The 20,522-nt window shown below is 48.3% G+C and overlaps 1 protein-coding gene across 7 annotated transcripts in view; it reads left to right on the forward strand.

The window, feature by feature from the left end:
• The window catches only part of syne1b (spectrin repeat containing, nuclear envelope 1b), a 415,064-nt gene that overhangs the window by 85,981 nt on the left and 308,561 nt on the right, over positions 1–20,522 (forward strand). For all 7 annotated transcript variants that reach the window (XM_080200097.1, XM_080200090.1, XM_080200089.1 and 4 more), the window contains 9 exons: positions 2,260–2,400; positions 4,642–4,802; positions 9,679–9,829; positions 9,976–10,203; positions 11,866–11,964; positions 14,775–14,962; positions 16,326–16,449; positions 18,494–18,660; positions 20,324–20,477. In XM_080200097.1, coding sequence (XP_080056223.1) covers positions 2,260–2,400; positions 4,642–4,802; positions 9,679–9,829; positions 9,976–10,203; positions 11,866–11,964; positions 14,775–14,962; positions 16,326–16,449; positions 18,494–18,660; positions 20,324–20,477 — 1,413 coding nt within the window. The remainder of the gene's footprint in view (positions 1–2,259; positions 2,401–4,641; positions 4,803–9,678; positions 9,830–9,975; positions 10,204–11,865; positions 11,965–14,774; positions 14,963–16,325; positions 16,450–18,493; positions 18,661–20,323; positions 20,478–20,522) is intronic.

Here is a 20,522-nt window from a genome sequence, read left to right on the forward strand (position 1 = left end):
TTGGTTTGAGGTTGTCAAAACAATCAGATTTAAATTTAATAGGTCTTTGGTGTCTAAGTGTCTGATTCAAATTCATTGGCTAAATTCAAAAGCCTGTTATCTTGGTAACTCTGCTGCATGGCCTTTTGATATAAATGTTTCAGTTTGGGCTCTCTGTGTACTTGTATATTAACTCTTTAAGCACAAAAAAAGCATCGCCTTTTCAAGGGACCACGCAATGCTTTCTCCCCAGCACTTTACAATTTTCCAAGCACCAAGGATAATTACTGTACCCAACTTTGCAACAGCAGAAATCTTAGAATCATAGAATCCCTACAGTACTGAAGGAGGACATTTGGCCCATTGAGCCTCTACCGACCACAATACCACCCAGGCTCTATCCTTGTAACACCACACATTTACCCCGCTAATCCCCATGACAATAGCATCAATTTTTAGCATGACCAATCAACCTAACCCGCACACCTTTGGAGTATGGGAGGAAACCCAATCTTTGCTTTGAACACACTCAATGGCTTCCACAACCCTCTGGGGTAGAGAATCCCAAAGATTTACAACCTTCTGTGTAAAGAAATTCCTTCTCATCTCATCCCCCTTATTTTGAAATTGTGCCCCCTGGTTCTAGGCTCCCCAACCAGGGGAAACATCTTAACTGTATCTTTCCTGTCTATTCCTTTCAAATATTTTGGAAGTTTCAATGAGATCACCTCTCATTCTCCGAAACTTTGGGCCTAGTTTGCCCAATGACTCTTTAGTAGACAGTCCAGCCATCCCCTGGAACTAGTCTGATGAACCTTTGTTGCACTCCCTCTGTGGCAGTAGTATCCCTTCTCACTGGAACGATGGAGATCGACCTGCTAGCAGTCTACAAGTTTATGAAGGGCACGGACAGAGTGGATAGTCAGAAGCTTTTTCGCAGGGTGGAAGAGTCAATTATTAGGGGTTTAATTACTCCCCATGTCTGCGTGGGTTTCCTCCGGGTGCTCTAGTTTCCTCCCACAGTCTGAAAGATGTGCTGGTTAGGTGGATTGGCCATGCTAAATTCTCCCTCAGTGTACCCGAACAGGTGCCGGAGTGTGGGGAGCAGAGAATCTTCACAGCAACTTCATTGCAGTGTTAACATAAGCCTACTTGTGACACTAATAAATAAACTAGGGGCAAACCCCGAAAGCTTGTGAGTTTACTATCAAATAAATCGGTTGGACTTAAACCTGGTGTTGTCAGACTTCTCACTCGGTCAAAGAAGACAGAGGGTAGCAGTGGAAGGGTGCACTCCTGAATGGAAGGCTGTGACATGTGGTGTTCCTAGGGATCAGTGCTGGGACCTTTGCTGTTTGTAATATATATAAATGATTTGGAGGAAAATGTAACTGGTTTGATTAATAAGTTTGCTGATAGCGATGAGGACCATCAGAGGATACAGCAGGATATAGATCGGTTGGAGACTTGAGCAGAATTTTGGCAGATGGAGTTTAATCCGGACAAATGTGAGGTAATGCATTTTGGAAGATCTAATACAGATAGGAAATATACAGCAAATGGCAGAACCCTAAAGAGTATTGATAGGCAAAGAGATCTGGGTGTACAGGTACACAGGTCACTGAAAGTGGCAACACAGTGGAGAAGGTAGTCAAGAAGCCATATGACACGCTTGCCTTCATCGGTCAGGGCATTGAGTTTAAAAATTGCCAAGTCGTGTTGCAGCTTTGTAGAATCTTACTTAGGCTGCACTTGGAATATAGTGTTCAACTCTGGTCGCCACGCTACCAGAAGGATGTGGAGGCTTTGGAGAGGGTATTGAAAACATTTTGGATGAGTCAATTACTTGGGGGCACAGGTTTAAGGTGCGAGGGGCAAGGTTTAAAGGAGATGTACGGGGAAGATTTTTTACACAAAGAGTGATGAGTGCCTGGAACTCGTTGCCGGGGAAGGTAGTGGAAGCAGATACAATAGTGACTTTTAAGAGGCGTCTTGACAAATACATGAATAGGCTAGGAATAGAGGGATACGGTCCCTGGAAAGGTCGGGGGTTTTAGTTAAATTGGGCAGCATTGTCAGTGCAGGCTTGGAGGGCCGAAGGGCCTGTTCCTGTACTGCAATTTTCTTTATCCTTTGTTCACCGACCCGGGTTCAATTCCGGCCTGGGGTCGCTGTCTGTGTGGAATTTGCACATTCTCCCCATGACTGCGTGGGTTTCCTCCAGATCAGACGGTAATTACAGTGAGCAGAGTTGACAGCTTGCTTTGCTTTGTGCTGAAGGAGACACTGAATCAATGGCGGCGTTTCGAAGAGGAGCAGGGGGAGGTGCTGGAGTTCCTGAGTCGCGTGGGGACGGCTGTGGATCATAATCGTTCCTTCGGCAGCTTGGAGAGCCTCGGATCAGAACTGGAACGAATAAAGGTGAGAGCTCGCGGTGAGGAGGGGAGCTGTACACTGGGTGGGGGAACTGGAGCCCCCGGGGGGGGCACTGGGAGTGCTGGAGCTCACGAGGGGACAGGGTGCTGTACACTGGGTGGGGGAACTGGAGCCCTGGGTGGGGGGGTGTGGGGAGCTGTACTCTGGGTGGGGCTGGGTGCTGGAGCTTGCGGGGGGGTTGTGGGCTGTGGTCTGGGTGGGGGAACTGGAGCCCACAGCGAGAGGCGGGGGGCTGTACACTGGGTGGGGGAACTGGAGCCCTGGGTGGGGGCTGTGGGGGGGCTGTACACTGGGTGGGGCTGGGTGCTGGAGCTTGCGGGGGGGGGTGGGGGGCTGTACTGTGGGTGCGGGATCTGGAGCCCAGAGTGGGGTTGTGGGGGGCTGTACTTTGGGTGGAGCTGGGTGCTGGAGCTTGCGAGGGGGTTGGGGGGCTGTACTCTGGGTGGGGGAGCTGGAGCCCAGGGCGGGGAGGTGTGGGGGGCTGTACTCTGGGTGGGGGAACTGGAACCTGTGGGGAAGTGAGGGGCTACTACAGGTGGCAGTGAGTTATGGAGCCTGCAGGGGTGTGGGAGAGGGGGCTGTACCCTGGTTGGGGGTGGCTGCTGGACCCTGCGAGGAGTGGGGGTCTGTACTCTGGGTGGGGGATCTGGAGCCTGTGGGGGTGGGGACGGGAGCCTGTACCCTGGGTGGGATTGGTTGCTGGACCCCAGGGGTGAGGGGGAGGCGGGGGCTGTACTCTGCTTGGGGGAACTGGAGAAATCCCAGCTTAAATTAGTAAACAAAAAGCTTTAATAAGAACCTAAGAACTAGGAGCAGGAGTCTGCCATCTGGCCCCTTGAGCCTGCTCCGCCATTCAATAAGATCATGGCTAATCTTTTTGTGGACTCAGCTCCACTTACCCACCCACTCACCATAACCCTTAATTCCTTTACTGTTCAAAAATGTATCTATCCTTGCCTTAAAAACATTCAATGAGGTAGCCTCAACTGCATCACTGGGCAGGGAATTCCACAGATTCACAACCCTTTGTGTGAAGAAGTTCCTCCTCAGCTCAGTCCTAAATCTGCTCCCCCTTATTTTGAGGCCATGTCCCCTTGTTTTGGTTTCAGCAGTCAGTGGAAACAGCCTCCCTGCTTCTATCTTATCTATTTCCTTCATAATCTTATATGTTTCTATAAGATCTCCCCTCATTCTTCTGAATTCCAGTGAGTATAGCCCCAGTCTGCTCAGTCTGTCCTCATAAGCCAACCCTCTCAACTCTGGAATCAACCTAGTGAATCTCCTCTGCACCCCCTCCAGTGCTAGTATATCCTTTCTCAAGTAAGGAGTCCAAAACTGTACACAGTACTCCAGGTGTGGCCTCACCAGCACCTTATGCAGCTCAACCTAACCTCGCTGTTTATAAACTCCATCCTTCCTGCAATGAAGGACAAAATTCCATTTGCTGCCTTAACTACCTTTGTGGGTTCCTTTTCCTGTAAATGGAAATCTGTGAAGAATCCCTACATTTTTAAGATGCCCGAGAATCCTTTGCACAGCAGTATTGTATCTTGGGATTCTGATGATATTTAACACTTAAATTTTCTTCCCTCTCTTGTGGTTATGATTTATAGAATCATAGAATCCCTACAGTGCAGAAGGAGGCCATTTGGCCCATTGAGCCTTTTTTGACCACAATCCCACACAGGCCTTCTCCCCGTAACCTCACACATTTATTCTGCTGGCTCCCTGACACTAAGGGCCAATTTAGCATGGCCAATCCACCCAATCCACACATCTTTAGACACTAAGGGGCAACTTAGCATGGCCAATCAACTTAACCCACACATCCTTAGACACTAAGGGCCAATTTAGCATGGCTAATCCACCCAATCCACACATCTTTGGATACTAAGAGGCAATTTAGCATGGCTAATCAAACTAACCCACACATCCTGAGACACTAAGGAGCAATTTAGCGTGGTCAATCCACCTAACCCATATATCTTTGGACTGTGGGAGGAAACTGGAGCGCCTGAAGGAAATCCACGCAGACACAGGGAGAGCGTGCAGACTCCACACAGACAGTGACCCAAGGCAGGAATCGAACCCAGATCCCTGGCACTGTGAGGCAGCAGTGTTAACCACTGTGCCGACCCTTATAATCTCAGGTTCCCAATGTGTTCCTGGCTTGAAGCACATTCCGTACCCCACAGTCAACATTGTCTGCATTGTTTCTATACACAGGCTTTTGACACAGACACTGAAGCCAAGGTTGCTGTGGTTGAGGAGCTGTTACAGAAGCTGGAAGGCATGAAGATTGGTCCAAAGTGTAAACGCTCCCTACAACAACAAGCCCAACTGATGAGAGCGAAGGCTGAAGACATCAGGAAAACCCTGAACAGCGAGTATGGGATCACACTTGTATCATTACATCTTATTAAGTAACCCAAGTTCAAATCCCGCCATGGCAGAGGGTGGAATTAGAATTCAATAAATCGTAGAATCCCTACAGTGCAGAAGGAGGCCATTTGGCCCATTGAGCCTGCACCCACCACAATCCCACCCAAGCCCTATCCCCATTACTCCACACATTTACCCTCCAATCTGCTGACACTAAGAGTCAATTTATCATGGCCAATCAACCTAACCCGCATATCCTTGGAGTGTGGGAGGAAACTGGAGCACCCGGAGGAAACCCATGGAGACACGGGGAGAATGTGCAAACTCCACACAGACAGTGACCCAAATCGGGAATCGAACCTGTGTCCCTGGCACTTTGAGGCAGCAGTGCTAACCACTGGGCCACCATGTCACCCGTAAAGAATTAAGAATGTACTGATGACCATGGAATCATTGTCAATTGTCAAAGAAACCCATCCAATGTCCTTTAGGGAAGGAAATCTGTCATTCTTAACCAGTCTGGCCTACATGTGACTCCAGAGCCACAGCAATGTGGTTGACTCTTAACTGCCCTCAGGTAACTATGGATGGGTAATAAATGCTGGCCAGCTAGTGACGCTCATGTCCCATAAATGAATAAAAAAGAGTTAATACTTAAGCTATCCAGTTCAATCAATCCTCCACACCAGCAGTCATCATACCCGCAGGTTCCTTCCTGTATCCTTTTATTCCCCTTTTCCTTTAATTGTCTATTGTTAGTATCTGGCAGATGGTTAGTGATGTGTAAACTAAATCCCAGAAAGAGAAACTTGACCATCGACCACAACTATTTTCTGTTTGTATTTTACTGCAAGGAAATGTATATGCTGAAGTCAGGAGCCACAGATTTCAGTAACCGTGTTGTAGATTTTAAATTTAAAAATGTAGGGGACAATATTACTCACTCGTCTCGCTGGTCGATTGGTTGGAGTGGGTAAAATGGCAGCGATTGGCTAGGGGTGGGGGAATATCGAGACAATATCTACAGGGGTACGGGGACTGACAAACCTCTTTGTTCTGTTGCACAGAATGCTGAAAGATCTGCGCAAACACAATAATGCACTCTAATGTGAGCAGCCAGCTTTCTGGCCAGAATTGTCGCCATCTACTCCCCCTACTGGTGTGCATCACACATTGCCTCTTTTTCTACACTATGTGGCATAGGATAATGTCTGAAAGCTCGCTGTAAAAATCGGCATGATTCTGTCCTGCTTTTATGCTTGTTCAGCGTAAGAGCGTGGAATTTTTTTGGTGAGGTCGCCCCTTTCATGACAAAAAACCTAAACACACAAAATTACGTTTCCACTGTTAAAATTGGTCTTACAGAATATTCCCCCAAAAAGATTCTTACTTAGATGCATAATAAAGAACCTATTAGGCAATAGACCTTATAGATACTTAATCTATAAACATTCCAGTAGAGTCATAGAGGTTTACAGCATGGAAACAGGCCCTTCAGCCCAACTTGTCCATATTGCCCTTTTCTTTCAATCACTAAGCTAGTCCCAATTGCCCGTGTTTGACCCATATCCCTCTATACCCATCTTATCCATATAACTGTCTAAATGCTTTTTAAAAGATAAAATTGTCCCCGCCTCTACTACTACCTCTGGCAGCTTGTTCCAGACTCAATCTCTGTGAAAAAGAGTTGCCTGTCTGGACCCTGGTAACAGTAATGATACCACTAGGTACAGCCTGCCGTTGTTGTTTAGGAGGTATTTCACGGGATTTCTCTCTCTTGCTCCCACTCACCTGTGGAAATTCAAGATGTTACAGAAGGTTCAGAGAGGAGGTGAAAAAGGCACATTAGGGAGGCAGAGAGGGATTATTGCAAAAACAGGTAGCCCACATAAAAGGGAATCCCAGAGGCTTCAATAGGCATATAAAGGAGGAGAAGGGCCAATTAGGGAATTCACGCATGGAGGCTTGGGGCATGGCTGAGATATTAAATGAATACTTTGCACACATTTTTACCAAGGAGAGCGATGCTAGCCAGGCCGTGGTGACAGACAAGGAAACTCTGTCCCTAGTAGGGTTCAGAATTGGTGGAGGAAGTGTTGGATAGACTGTCGATACTTAACAATGACAGGGGCCCAGGACCGGATGAGATGTATCCAAGGATATTGAAGGAAGTGAGAGTGGAAATTGCAGGGGCACTGGCCACAATCTTTCAGACTCAGAATAAGTGCCAGATGATCAGAGAATTGCAAATGAAACAAACTTGTCCAAAAGGATCGTCCCAGCAATTATGGAACATTTAGTTTAACATCTATGGCTTGGGCAAACTTCTGGGTACAATTATTTGAGATAGAATTAGTGGTGGTCTGTAATAATGTGGGCTGATTAGGAAGAGCCAGTATGGATTTGTAAAGGGGAAATCATGTTTAACTAACTTCCTGGGGTTTTTTGTGAGGAGAAAACAGAGATGGTTGACATGGGTAATGTTGTTGATGTGCTGTGTATGGACTTCCAGAAGACATTCGATACAGTGCCACACAACAGACTTGTCAGAAAAGTTCTAGCCCATGGGATGAAAGGGACAGTCGCAACATGGATACAAAATTAACTGAATAATAGGAAGCAGAGAAGTCAGTAGATATTTTCCAGGCTGGAGGGGGGTGATGTTCCCCAGGGGATGGCATTGGGACCCTTGCTTTTCCTGGTACATATTAACGATCTCAATCCTGGTGTGTAGGGGACAATTTCAAAGTTTGGAAGCATTGTAAGTTGTGAGGAGAACTTCAATAAGGCATAAACAAGTTGGGCAGACAGGCGACAGACAAAGTTCAATGTGGAGAAGTGTGAGGTGAGGCATTTTGGTTAGAAGAATGTGGAGAGACAATGGGCACTATTCTCCAGCCCGGCTCACACGTACACAAATTGTGTGAGGGGCAAGAACCTCTTTCGGGATTCTCCCAGCTCCCTCTCCCCAGTGTAGTCAGACTCAGGTCCAGTGAGGGCGTGGACTGGATTAGCATATTTAAATATTTGTGTTGATACACAGGCTTGGTTCGGAGTCGGATTCTCCTGGCTCCTGGAATTCTCCCGGTTGCCGGAATTCTTCAACCCTTGGGCACGGCGGGAACTCGGCACCAGGCATTGGTCTCTGTAAATGGAGAGCCTGAAGGGTGGAAGGTTCCTGAAGAAGGGGGTAATGGGAGGTGGGGGTCTGAAGGGGGCTGCTGGTGGGGGGAAGTGTCTGAAGGTGGGGGGCATCTTTGGCGACCACATTGTGAGGTGTCGCTCACTTGGGGGAGTACCAGCACCAGCGAGCGAGAGGGTGGTCTTAGATGGCGAGTAGGCGGGACTGTATAGGGTTGTCTGGCGATTGGCACGAGCTTTATAAAGGGCGCTCCGATCTCCGAGTCTTTAAGTCCCCACTCCAGAATAAATTCTAAGCCTGGGTGACTTGCGGATTGAATCACACCAAACCTCCCAGTGGGAATCTCTACTGGCTTTCCCGCTGGAGAGAGCGCTTTGAGATATTTTGGGAGAATTCCGCCCAGGATCTCTGTGTTGGTTGGTCACTGGCTCCCACTCTACATTCCACGGCCCCCCTGAGTATTGAAGTAGTTTCCATCATTAACTCCTCGGCTTTGTGACAAATGTCCTCCAATCAGGTGTCACCAATCTCAAGAATTGCAATGGACGGGGAGAGGGAGGCAGAGAGACTCAGAGAGGGAATTCTATGATTCTCAAGGCCTAGATGGTTTTTATTTATTCATCCATGGGACATGGGCATCGCTGGCTGGCCAGCATTTATTACCCATCCCTAGAAGCTCTTGTTCAGAGGACAGTTGAGAGTCAGCCACATTGAAATCATAGAAATCATAGAAACCTTACAGTGCAGAAAGAGGCCATTTGGCCCATTGAGCCTACACCGACCACAATCCCAACCAGGCCCTGCCCCACATCCTTACACATTTACTTGCTAATCCCTCTAACCTACACATTTCAGGATACTAAGGGGCAATTTTAGCATGGCCAATCAACCTAACCTGCACATCTTTGGACTGTGGGAGGAAACCGGAGCACCTGGAGGAAACCCACACAGACACGAGGAGAATGTGCAAACTCCGCACAGACAGTGACCCGAGCTGGGAATTGAACCCAGGTTGCTGTGGATCTGGAGTCACATGTGTAGAATCATAGAATCTACGGCATGAAGACAGGCCTTTTGTCCCAAACTAGTCCATGCTGACCCTAAAGCCCACATAAGCTAACCTCGTTTGGCCCATATCTCCCTAAACCTTTCCTATCCATGTATCTGTCCAAATGCCTTTTAAATATTGTCAATGTCCTTGTCTCAACCACTTCCTCCAGCAGCTCATTCCATATACATACCAACCCTTGTGGAAACAAAGTTGCTCCTCAGGTTCCCATCCATTCTTTCCCCTCTTAAACTTAGACCATCTAGCTTTCAATTTCCCAACCCTGGGAAAAAGCCTGAGTGCCTTCAGACTATCCATGCCCTTTCCTGATCTTATACACCTCTATAAGATCACCCCAGACCAGGGAAGGACAGCAGATTTCCTTCCCTAAAGGACGTTGGTAAACCAAATGGATTTTTCCAACAATGGTTTCATGATCATCACTGGGTTCTTAATTCCAGATATTTTTTAATTCAAATTCCACCATCTGCCATGGCAAGATTCAAACCCAGGTCCCCAGAACCTGAGCTGAGTTTCTGAAATAATAGTCTAGTAATAATACCAGTAGACCATCACCTCCCACCTACCCTTAGCGAAATTCTTTGGTGATGAACACTCTGGTAAGACGCTGTCTGAAGAAAGTTTTGCTTTACAGGACTTGATTTCGCTTTGTATTTTCTCTCTACCTCAGGGCAAAACATCTGGATGAGATGAAGAGACTCTGGGAGGGCTTATTAGCAAAGTTTGAGTCCCTGGGCCACTGGGTGACAGCGAAACACGAGGAGGTGAACGACGTGGAGGGTTCATCTATCCCACTCGAAGAAAAACAGCCCCAAGTGAGGGTACGTTTCTCCCGCCTGGCGACACCTCCGTTAAACTCTGAAGCCTGACGACGTGTGCGCGCGCGAGAGAAAGGAGCACCGATCACATTGCTGTTTCTCTTTCTGTCAAGTGTTAACCCAACCGATCTGTTGTTCTTGACCTCCAGCTGATCATTGAGGCTGTCCTTGGGAAGTCTAAAGAGGTGAAAGACTTGGAAGAGGAGTCGCAGGCCCTGGCCCAGTGCGTGACCCCGGGCGAGATTGCCCGCGTCAAGGCTCGGTTGACCCAAATAACCCGGCAGTGGGAAGAGCTGCGCCAGCACACCCAGGAGGTGGACAGCAGAGTGGCCAGCCAGGTCTCTCTGCAACAGAAATACGAGGAGGGCCTCAACAAGGTACTGAGGCTAATTACGCAATTGGACATTTTAATAAGGTCATAGCGTGTTCGGTCAACGTGTGAAAGACTGGGGGTGTTGGGGGGGATGTTGGGGTGGCTGGGAGAAGTGGTGGAGGGAGAGGGGGTTCATCTTATCCCTCAAGGCGCCACTCAATTCAATTTTTTCTCTTGCTCGAAGAAACGGGTCTGGGACTCTCCCGTTTTGTCTGCACTTAGAATCTTTTGGGTTGGATTACCCCCTGCGTATAAGGAGGAATGTGTGCATTGCTACTGGGATACGGGGCGTCATTTGATGCCCCAGGCGAACATTTACACAATAGGTTTGCTTACATTAATGATTCATTACGTCAGTGCTGCATTCAACAATCCTGCCGTCCGGGTGTCATTTGGAGGGATACTAAGGGTGGGATTCTCCTAAAATGCAGGAAAACTGGAGTAATTCACGTTGATGTTTTTCAGTGGGAGCTCACACTAGAATCTCCCACACTCTGTGCAATGCAGAGGCCGCCAGCATGAATATCATTAGATTTCAGGATGCGGGGCCTTATCCCCACTGGAGAGGCTGAAACCAGCGTACTGAGAACGCTATTGCGCACGTGCCTGACTGTCCAAGATTGGTGCATGCACAGTGTCCCCTGTCTGCCAGCCTCCCAATTGCTGACCAGCTCGATCGCTGGCCAGCCACGCGACCCCCCACTTTGCCGGCGCTCCACCCTGCCCACAGCCCGATTGCCACCCCCTGGCCATTCCCGGGCCCAGCCCCAAACCCCCCTCCCAACCTGCCAAAATCTCACCGATAGTAACCCACTCCCTCCCGCAGTGCTGACCCCTCACCCTGGCTGACCCCCTCCACCACCGATCGGCCCGCCCTGATCGCTGGCCTCCCTCCTTCCCCCATTGACCCCTCCGCAGAATGGCAGTGGGACCCCTCTCCCCCATCGATCAACCCATAGGCCCCACCCCCATCAGCCCCCAACTCTAGGCCACCCCCCCATATATCCCGCTCCCTTGGCATTGCCCAGTGGGCAGTGCTGGGGGGGCCTCTGGGCATTGGCACTTTGCCCCTTGCGTCAAGGTGTCAATGCCCAGGGGGCATCAGCCCCCGCACCTCGACCCTCTGGAAGCACCTGACTGCCCTCCCCCCCTTCACTCCAGCGGGGTCAGGCCACTAGCTCCCTGTTTGTGGGGAGCTGGAGCGAACCAGTCTGGCAGCGGTGAGGGGGGAGGCTTCAATCCTGGGCCCGCTAATCATATTTAAATTATATTATAATAACCACTTAAATAGTTTTTGTGGCTCCCTGCCAATTTCTGGTGGGGAGCAGACACCGTTGGAAATCTGGCGCTGGGAGATGTAAGCGGGGCGTGAATCTGCTCGTGAACTCCGTGTATCGGCTGATGCGACAATCTCCCGGCCGATCGCAGCCCAGACCTTGGAAAATGAGCAACAAAGTTTGGAAAATGAATGGATTTCTGCCCATTTAAAGTGTTCTTTAGATTATTGTCAATGGCGAACCGGTTATGCCTCCCACACATGTTAAAGGCAGGTGGGAGAGTGTCTCCGTCTTCTGTAACTATATCCTCCAGGTCTTGCTTCACTCAGTCAGAAGTCAAATGCTTTCCAAGTGATTTGTCTCCTCTTGTTCCCATTTTCCTTGCCTAGGTCCAGCAGACACTGACTGACGTGGAGAACACTTTGCAGGGCGGGACCAACAAATGCTCCTCCGCACTCGAGGTCAACCAGCTGCTAAAGGCACATACGGTATGAACGTGCGCTGGCATCACGGGTAAATCGCTTATCGCGGACTCGGCAAGAAATATCCGTGGATGCGATCTACTGCCCTTCCCCCGCAGACCGCCGCTCGTCTCCCGCTCCACCGTGTTTTCCAGTGGCAGAGGTGACTTGCCAGTGGTATCTTCCAGTCCCGCTGGTGCCTTTGGCGTTTTTCACAGCGTGTCTGTTTCACCGCTAGGGAAACCCACCGTCATGGTGGCCAGGTGGGGAGGGGGAGTGGGGGGAGGGGAGGGGGGGGATCATCGTTGGCAGGAGAGGAAGATCCCATCAGCGGGTAGGGTTGGAAGATCCCACCCTGCATCCTGAATGGAAGAACCAGAAGGCGGCACGGTGTCACAGCGGTTAGCACTGCTGCCTCACAGCGCCAGGGGCCCGGGTTCGATTCCTGACTTGGGTCACCGTCTGTGCGGAGTTTGCACATTCTCCCCATGTCTGCATGGGTTTCTCCCGGAGCTCCAGTTTCCTCCCACAGTCCAAAAGATGTGCTGGCTAGGTGCAGTGGCCGAGCTAAATTCTCCCTCAGTGTATCCGAACGGGCGCCGGAGTGTGGCGACTAGGGGATTTTCACAGTAACTTCATTGCAGTGTTAATGTAAACCTACTTGTGACACTGATAAATAGACAAAAGAACCCAGAGGGCTGTGGAAGCCATTAAGTATGTTCAGCGAGTTCCAGGCACCCGAACAGGCGCCGGTGTATGGTGACTAGAGGATTTTCACAGTAACTTCATTGCTGCGTTAATGTAAGCCGACTTGTGACACAAATAAATAAACTTTAGACCTAAGGGACACTACAGGAAGAGCAACAACTGCCGACCTTTCCAGCAATGGTTAATATCTCTTGTGACACTAATAAATAAAATGAAACATAGAGGATGTGTTCATTTCATGGCTGTGGGCAAGAAATATTAACTATCCATTATACTTTTTCTCTTTCTTTCTATAAATATCTTTCACTGGGGTTCCTTCAAGTCTAATCTACTGATGACAATTTTAAAATGCGGCACTTTAACTCGCTGCGGATTTGAATAATTCAGGAAGTCCTTACAGAAATTGCTACCCATTAGAGAAAGCTGTCTTGACACATAAATAAAGGATGTGAGTGCGGTAATGCATTATGACATATAGAGGCCTGCTCCCTGGCTGGCTTTCACTTTGACTCTATCTGTGTTTGACTATCTTACTACACTCTATACTCCCTTAACCAGTGGTTACAGGGCCCATCTGAACTTCCTCTGACATTGGAAAATAGGATACAGATCAAACTGGAGGCCTGTGACCAGTGGTGTGCCTCAGGGATCAGTGCTGGGCCCACTATCATTTGTCATTTATATTAATGATTTGGATGAGAATATAAGGGGCATGGTTAGTAAGTTTGCAGATGACACAAAGATTGGTGGCATGGTGGACAGTGAGGAAGGTTATCTCCAATTGCAACGGGATCTTGATCAATTGGGCCAGTGGGCTGACGAATGGCAGATGGATTTCAATTTAGACAAATGTGAGGTAATGCATTTTGGTCGATTGAACCAGGGCAGGACTTACTCAGTTAATGGTAGGGCGCTGGGGAGAGTTACAGAACAAAGAGATCTAGGGATACATGTTCATAGCTCCTTGAAAGTGGAGTCACAGGTGGACAGAGTGGTGAAGAAGGCATTTGGCATGCTTGGTTTCATCGGTCAGGACATTGAATACAGGAGTTGGGACGTCTTGTTGAAGTTGTACAAGACATTGGTAAGGCCACACTTGGAATACTGTGCAATTCTGGTCACCCTATTATAGAAAGGATGTTATTAAACTAGAAAGAGTGCAGAAAAGATTTAAAAGGATGCTATGGAGACTTGATGGATTGAGTTATAAGGAGAGGCTGAATAGACTGGAACTTTTTTCTCTGGAGCATAGGAGGCGGAGGGGTGACCTTATAGAGGCCTATAAAATAATGAGGGACATAGACAAGGTAGACAGTCAATATCTTTTCCCAAAGGTAAGGGAGTCTAAAATTAGAGGGCATAGGTTTAAGGTGAGAAGGGAGAGATACAAAAGTGTCCAGAGGGGCAATTTTTTCACACAGAGAGTGGTGAGTGTCTTGGAACAAGCTGCCAGAGGTGGTAGTAGAGGCAGGTACAATTTTATCTTTTAAAAAGCATTTGGATAGTTACATGTGTACGATGGGTATGGAGGGATATGGGCCAAATATGGGCATTTGGGATTAGTTTAAGGGTTTTAAAAAAAAAGAGTGGCATGGACAAGTTGGGTCGAAGGGCCTGTTTCCGTGCTGTAAACCTCTATGTCTCTGTGAAAAGCTGATTTTTATTTACCACCATTCCTGTGGCACCTTTGTTTTTTTTTGCAAACATTTTTCATGTAAAAAGTTTATTAATATCACAAGTCAGCTTACATTAACACTGCAATGAAGTTACTGTGAAAATCCCTAGTCCCCACGTTCTGGTGCCTGTTTGGGTACACTGAGGGGACATTTAGCATGGCCAGTGCACCTAACCAGCATGTCTTTCAGACTGTGGGAGGAAACCGGAGCACTCGGAGGAAACCCACACAAACACGGGCAGACAGTGATCTAAACTGGGTATTGAACCTGGCTCCCAGTAGCTGTGAGGCAGCAGTGCTAACCACTGTGCCACCGTGACACTGACTTCACCTTCCTCCTGATGTTTTCTTACCGTAGGGCGATTTAATGTTGAATGGTGTAGATGGGTGTGTCCGTGACGTGTGCACAATCCACACAAGGTGTTATTGATGTCCCGCTCTGCTCATTCCACAGGATTTGTGTCAGACTATCGAGCAGCTAAAAATCCCGATGGCGTCCCTCTCCACCAGTGTCCGCAGGGTCACCAACAAGGAGGAAGCTGTTCAGGAACTGAGCGCTCTGCAGCTAAAGTATGAGAGGCTGCAGGAGCAGGCCACAGGAGTGCAGGCCCAGCTGGAGAACCTAGCGGCACTCTGGCAGAGGTGGGTAACTCAGTCAAATCCTCATCCGCTTCCTCACTAGAGCTTCTGCACAGGATTAGCCACGTAGATCACACACACACACACACTCTCACATACACACACACACACACACACACAACTCACACATTCAAATACTCACACACTCACTCACACACACACACTCACACACACCTTCTTACACACACACACACTCACACACACACTGTCACACACACACTCTTACACACACTCACACACACACTCACACACATACACTCTCACACACGCACTCTCTGACACTCACACTCTCACACTCATTCACACGCACACACACTCAACTCACACACACACACACTCACACACACTCTCTCATACACACACACACTCACACTCACACACACACACACTCACACTCACACACACACACTCGTACACACACACACACACACTCACACTCACACACTCGTACACACACACACTCACACTCACACACACACTCGTACACACACACACACACACACTCATATACACACATACATGTCTGAAAGGCTGTTAGAAGCAGATTAATAGATTATTTCAGAAATGGATTTGAAAAAATACTTGAAAAGTAACCATTTGGGTGCCGTGGGGAAATAGAAAAGGAACAGGGCCAATGGGATAACTCCTTCACAGAGTTGTCAAGGCACACATGATGGGCCGAGTGGCTTCCTGTGCTGTCTGATCCTGTGTTGCATTGAACCATTTGCATATTCTGCCAAAAGCAGATGAATCTGAGCAGATCACAGGCACCTTTTCTTCACCAAAAGCAGAAATCTCACCTCCAGCAACTGATCTCAGCAACATCCAGTCAAATTCTCCAATTTTACAGAGTCTTGCTGTGACACAGACTGTGTGCGCTGGAGCCTGGGTTGGAGCTTACGTAAAGAGTAGTTCGGATGTGGAATGTGGTGCGTGATAAGGGTCAGATCCAGCAGTAATTCCTAACGGGAAAATCGATATATACCCGAAATGGCAAAGTTTGTGGGACAATGGGGAAGTAGGGGGGCAGTGGGACTATTAGGATAACTCTTTCAAAGGGCTAACATGAGAATGATGGGTCAAGTGGCCTCCTGGGTTCTACAATTCTATTGCAAGCTACAAGGGAGGGGGGATCTATTCTTCAGTGTTGAATTGGCAGTGATGCTATTCTGTACGATCCCAGCACGTTGGGATATAGAGGCTGGAATTCTCTGATCTCCACTCCCAGTGAGGATGAAGAATTTGTCTTTAGCCAAATCCCCATTCACTGCAGCGGGACTGGGGAATCCCGCCAGCGTGAACAGTTGGTGAATTCCAACCAATGTTTGCGATTGCCCGACCTGTTTTTATTTCTCTCTCTGACCAGGTATGAGAAGGACCTGTCTAGCTTTGGCTCTTGGCTTGAGAGACATGAAGCACTCACCAGCTCCTGGTCCCCTTACCTACCTTCTGACCAGGCCAAGCTACAGAACGAGGTGCAGACTCTGAAGGTAAGATCCCGAGCTCTGCTGGCGGCGGGTTTGAGAAGCAGCCGACGTTCAGAGATCCCAAGAACCATGGGCTCAATTCAGGGCCTGGAGAGAGGGCTGAGACCCTCCAGTACTTGAGTTTGGAATACCCACCGGCACTGCCCACCACCTCCACTGTTGCCTTTGCCAAACAAGCTGCTGACTTAACATAGCAGAAACAGGCCATTCGGCCCTTCGAGCCTGGTCCGCCATTCAACCTGATCATGGACAATTCTCTCTCTCAATGCCATACACCTGACTGTACACCACGCCAGAACACTAAAGCACTAAGCACTAAAACACTAAAGCACTAAAGCAATAAGCACTGAAGGCATATTTAACCCATAAACCTGTAAAATCCCTCGGAAAAAGCCTAGACATAATTATAGTGAAGATTGATGCTAAACTTCTCATGTTTTCTGCAAATGTAACAGTTTTACTGTTTTTGGACTTACTAGCCCCAAAACTACAGCAGTTATCTGCATTAATCCTGCAAAGGCAGTGGGGAGGGAGAAGGGGAGCGGGACTAATTGGACATCTTATTAAAGTTGTGTTAGACGTTAGTATGGCCACACTTGGAGCAGTTCTGGTCACCCTATTATAGAAAGGATATTATTAAACTGGAAAGAGTGCAGAAAAGATTTACTCGGATGCTACCGGGACTTGATGGTTTGAGTTATAAGAGGAGGCTGGATATTTCCCTAGAGCGTAGTAAGATCTGGGGTGATCTTATAGAGGTCTATAAAATAGTGAGCGGCAAAGGTGGGGGAAACTAAACCTAGAGGGCATAGGTTTAAGGTGAGACGGGAGAGATACAAAAGGGTCCAGAGGGGCAATCTTTTCACACGGTGGGTGAGAAGCTCTGAGAATCAGACGTGATAAAATTCTGGAATGTTCCATCGGCGGCTACCCTGTTTTCCAAGGGGAGCTGCATTAAGAAGTAGCCAAACAATGAAAATATTTAAAATAGTTGCTATAGCTTCTTTCACAAACTCAGGATGTGCTAAAGCACTTTACAGCCAATGAAGTACCTTATAATGGGGTGAAATTTTCCCATCCCACTCATCAGTGGAGTCATAGTGGGGGTCGGGGGGGTGGGCGGGTGGACCATGCCAAGGCCCTTTGACCTCGGGCAGGAATTTCTGGCCTGGGGGTGAGCACAGCTGGAAAGTCCCGTCCAATGCCTGTTGTGGTTTGTGAAAGGTGATTTGCGCGCATAGACAGACTCCACAGACAATCACGAGGTAACGAGCAGATAATGTGTGAGGGCTGAAGGAGAAATGCAGCCAAACTCTGGGAGGAAACCTGTGCATTTGCTCAAAATAGTGCCACTTTTACAAGTGGATCTCTTACACTTGAAGAGAATGGCGGGGGGAGGTCAGTTTGTTGTCACGTCTGTAAAGGGGCACCTCCAACGGTGCTGCACAGCACTGGATTGGCCAATGACTTGACCAATCAGAGTCAAGCTGCCTGTTTCAAACAATGCCCGGCAGTTAACTGTCGGTCAGCATCAACTGGTGCATTCTTCATGTCAACAACTCAGAATCCACTTGTCCACCAGTCTGCACTGTCTTCCTGCACAGTATAAATGGTTGTTCCTGGTATATCTGGTATACTTGCAAATTGCCCTGATGAGCTCGAGGCGAAAAGCTTTGATGAAAAATGTCTCAATTTTTCGGCAATACGACGGGGAGCGTCGGCCGGGGTTAGATGGTCAGGTTGCAGGAGTGAGGCTTGAACCTTCTAACCCACCTTCTGTGGTTGCTGTAATTTGGATAATTATGATTAGGGCGGGCGTCACTGTTTTCACCCTCCTCCCTGACCGGGCTCCCCCTGCCCTCCCCTGCAGTGAGATCATCAGCATTATAACCTATCAAATTCTTATTTGCAAAAGCTGTGGCAAATAGCTGGTGCAGACATGGCGGAGGGTCTGAAGAAGCCCGGCCTATGCTCTTGGTGTCAGTGGGGAAAGTGAAGGAGGTGTGACGGGTGGAACACTGTTGCCTATTTCTCACCATCTCCCCAGGACCTGCAGTCGGAGGTGATGTCCCAGGAATCAGTCCACAGGGGGCTGGTGACGCAGGGAAAGGCCTTGTACCCAACCACCTCAGAGGAGAACGTGAAAGCAATGAAAGCAAACTTGCAACAACTGGATAAGAGGTGGCAGAGTCTGTCCCACACCACCAAGAAACGGTGAGATTCATTCCAATACTCTTGTTTTAGATTTGATTTGATTTATTATTGTCCCATGTATTGGGATACAGTGAAAAGTATTGTTTCTTGTGCACTATACAGACAAAGCATACCATTCAGAAAATACATAGGGGAGAAGGAAAGGAGAGGGTGCAGAACGTAGTGTTACAGTCATAGCTCGGGTATAGAGAAAGATCAACTTAATAGAACATAGAACACTACAGCACAAACAGGCCCACAAGTTGCGCCGATCACATCCATACCTACCAGGCCTATCTATAACTCTCAATCCCATTAAATCCCATGTACTCATCCAGAAGTCTCTTAAAAGACCCCAGTGAATTCACCTCTACCACCACCGACGGCAGCCGATTCCACTCACTCACCTCCCTCTGAGTGAAAAACTTACCCCCTGACATCTTCTCTGTACCTGCTCCCCAGCACCTTAAACCTGTATCCTCTCGTAGGTCCATTCAGAAGTATCACAGCAGCAGGGAAGAAACACTTTAGGACGGCGCAGTAGCACAGCGGTTAGCAGTGCTGTCTCACAGCGCCAGGGACCCGGGTTGTTGTTGGTACAGACACAATGGGCCAAAACTTGCGGGTTGCGATGGGAGAATCATGGCCGTTATTACTCAGCGAGTGGTTAGTCTCTGGAATTCACTGTCTGAGCCTGTAGTGGCAATGGATTCAATCGAGGTGTTCAAAAGGGAACTGGTAATTATTTGAACAGAAAATAATTTGCAGGCCAGGGGAGAAAGGGAGGGTACTGATCCAGCTGAGTTGCTCTTATAGAGGGCCAGCACAGATATGACAGGCAGAATAGCCTCCTTTCTGTTCTGTGATTCTGAGGCTGATCCTAAGTTACCCTCATAAATACAGGGTGGTGGCTGTGATAGTGGACTAGAATCATAGAATATCTACAGTGCAGAAGGAGTCCATTCGGTCCATCGAGCCTGCACTCACAACAATCCCACCCAGGCCCTATCCCTATAACCCCACGTATTTACCCTGCTAACCCTTAAGGAATAATTTAGTATGGCCACTCAACCTAACCCGCACATCTTTGGCCATTAAGGGGCAATTTTAGCGTGGCCAATCCATGCTAAATTGGACTGTGGGAGGAAACCGGAGGCGTGGGAAGAAATGCACGAAGACACGGGGAAAACAAATTCCACAGAGATGGTGACCTGAGGCTGGAATTGGACCCAAGTTCCTGGTACTGTGAGGCAGCTGTGCTAACCACTGTGCCACCGTGCAGCCCCCCACAATAATCCTGAAAGCTGGCCAAGTTATCCAGAATCAAGCGAGAGTTCAAATCAAAGAACAAAGAACAGTACAGCACAGGAAACAGGCCCTTCGGCCCTCCAAGCCTGCGCCGCTCATTGGCCCAACTAGACCATTCTTTTGTATCCCTCCATTCCCAAATCCTTCCATGATTGCTTGAGGAGAAATATTCTGAACATTAGCAAAGTTGGTGATGAAACTGGAGAATGGTTTTTGTTTGAAAAACCCAACTGATACCTTTGAACAACGAGAATTTATAACCTGTGCCCCGTCTGGCCTCAATGTGACTCCAGTTCCAAAGTTCACTGAGTGTAGAGTGAGGCAGGAAAATTCCCACGCTAAATACGAACCAAATAACACTGCTTTTGTCCCACAGGATCCGCTCCTTCGAGGAGGCCATTGGAAAACACCAGCAGTTTGACGAATGTTTGTTAAAATTTTCCTTCTGGGTTGAACGCTTCCTGAGTGGCCTACAGTCAACCTCTGAGATCAGTTCCACAGATCTGCAGCCTGCTCTGAATCACATTAAGGTAAAATCCTGAAGGCCCCGATTTTAAAACAAAATCTTTTGAAAT

Source organism: Carcharhinus amblyrhynchos, chromosome 12 (genome assembly GCF_965287045.1).
Source record: "Carcharhinus amblyrhynchos chromosome 12, sCarAmb.v2.hapA, whole genome shotgun sequence".
Lineage (NCBI taxonomy): Eukaryota > Metazoa > Chordata > Chondrichthyes > Carcharhiniformes > Carcharhinidae > Carcharhinus > Carcharhinus amblyrhynchos.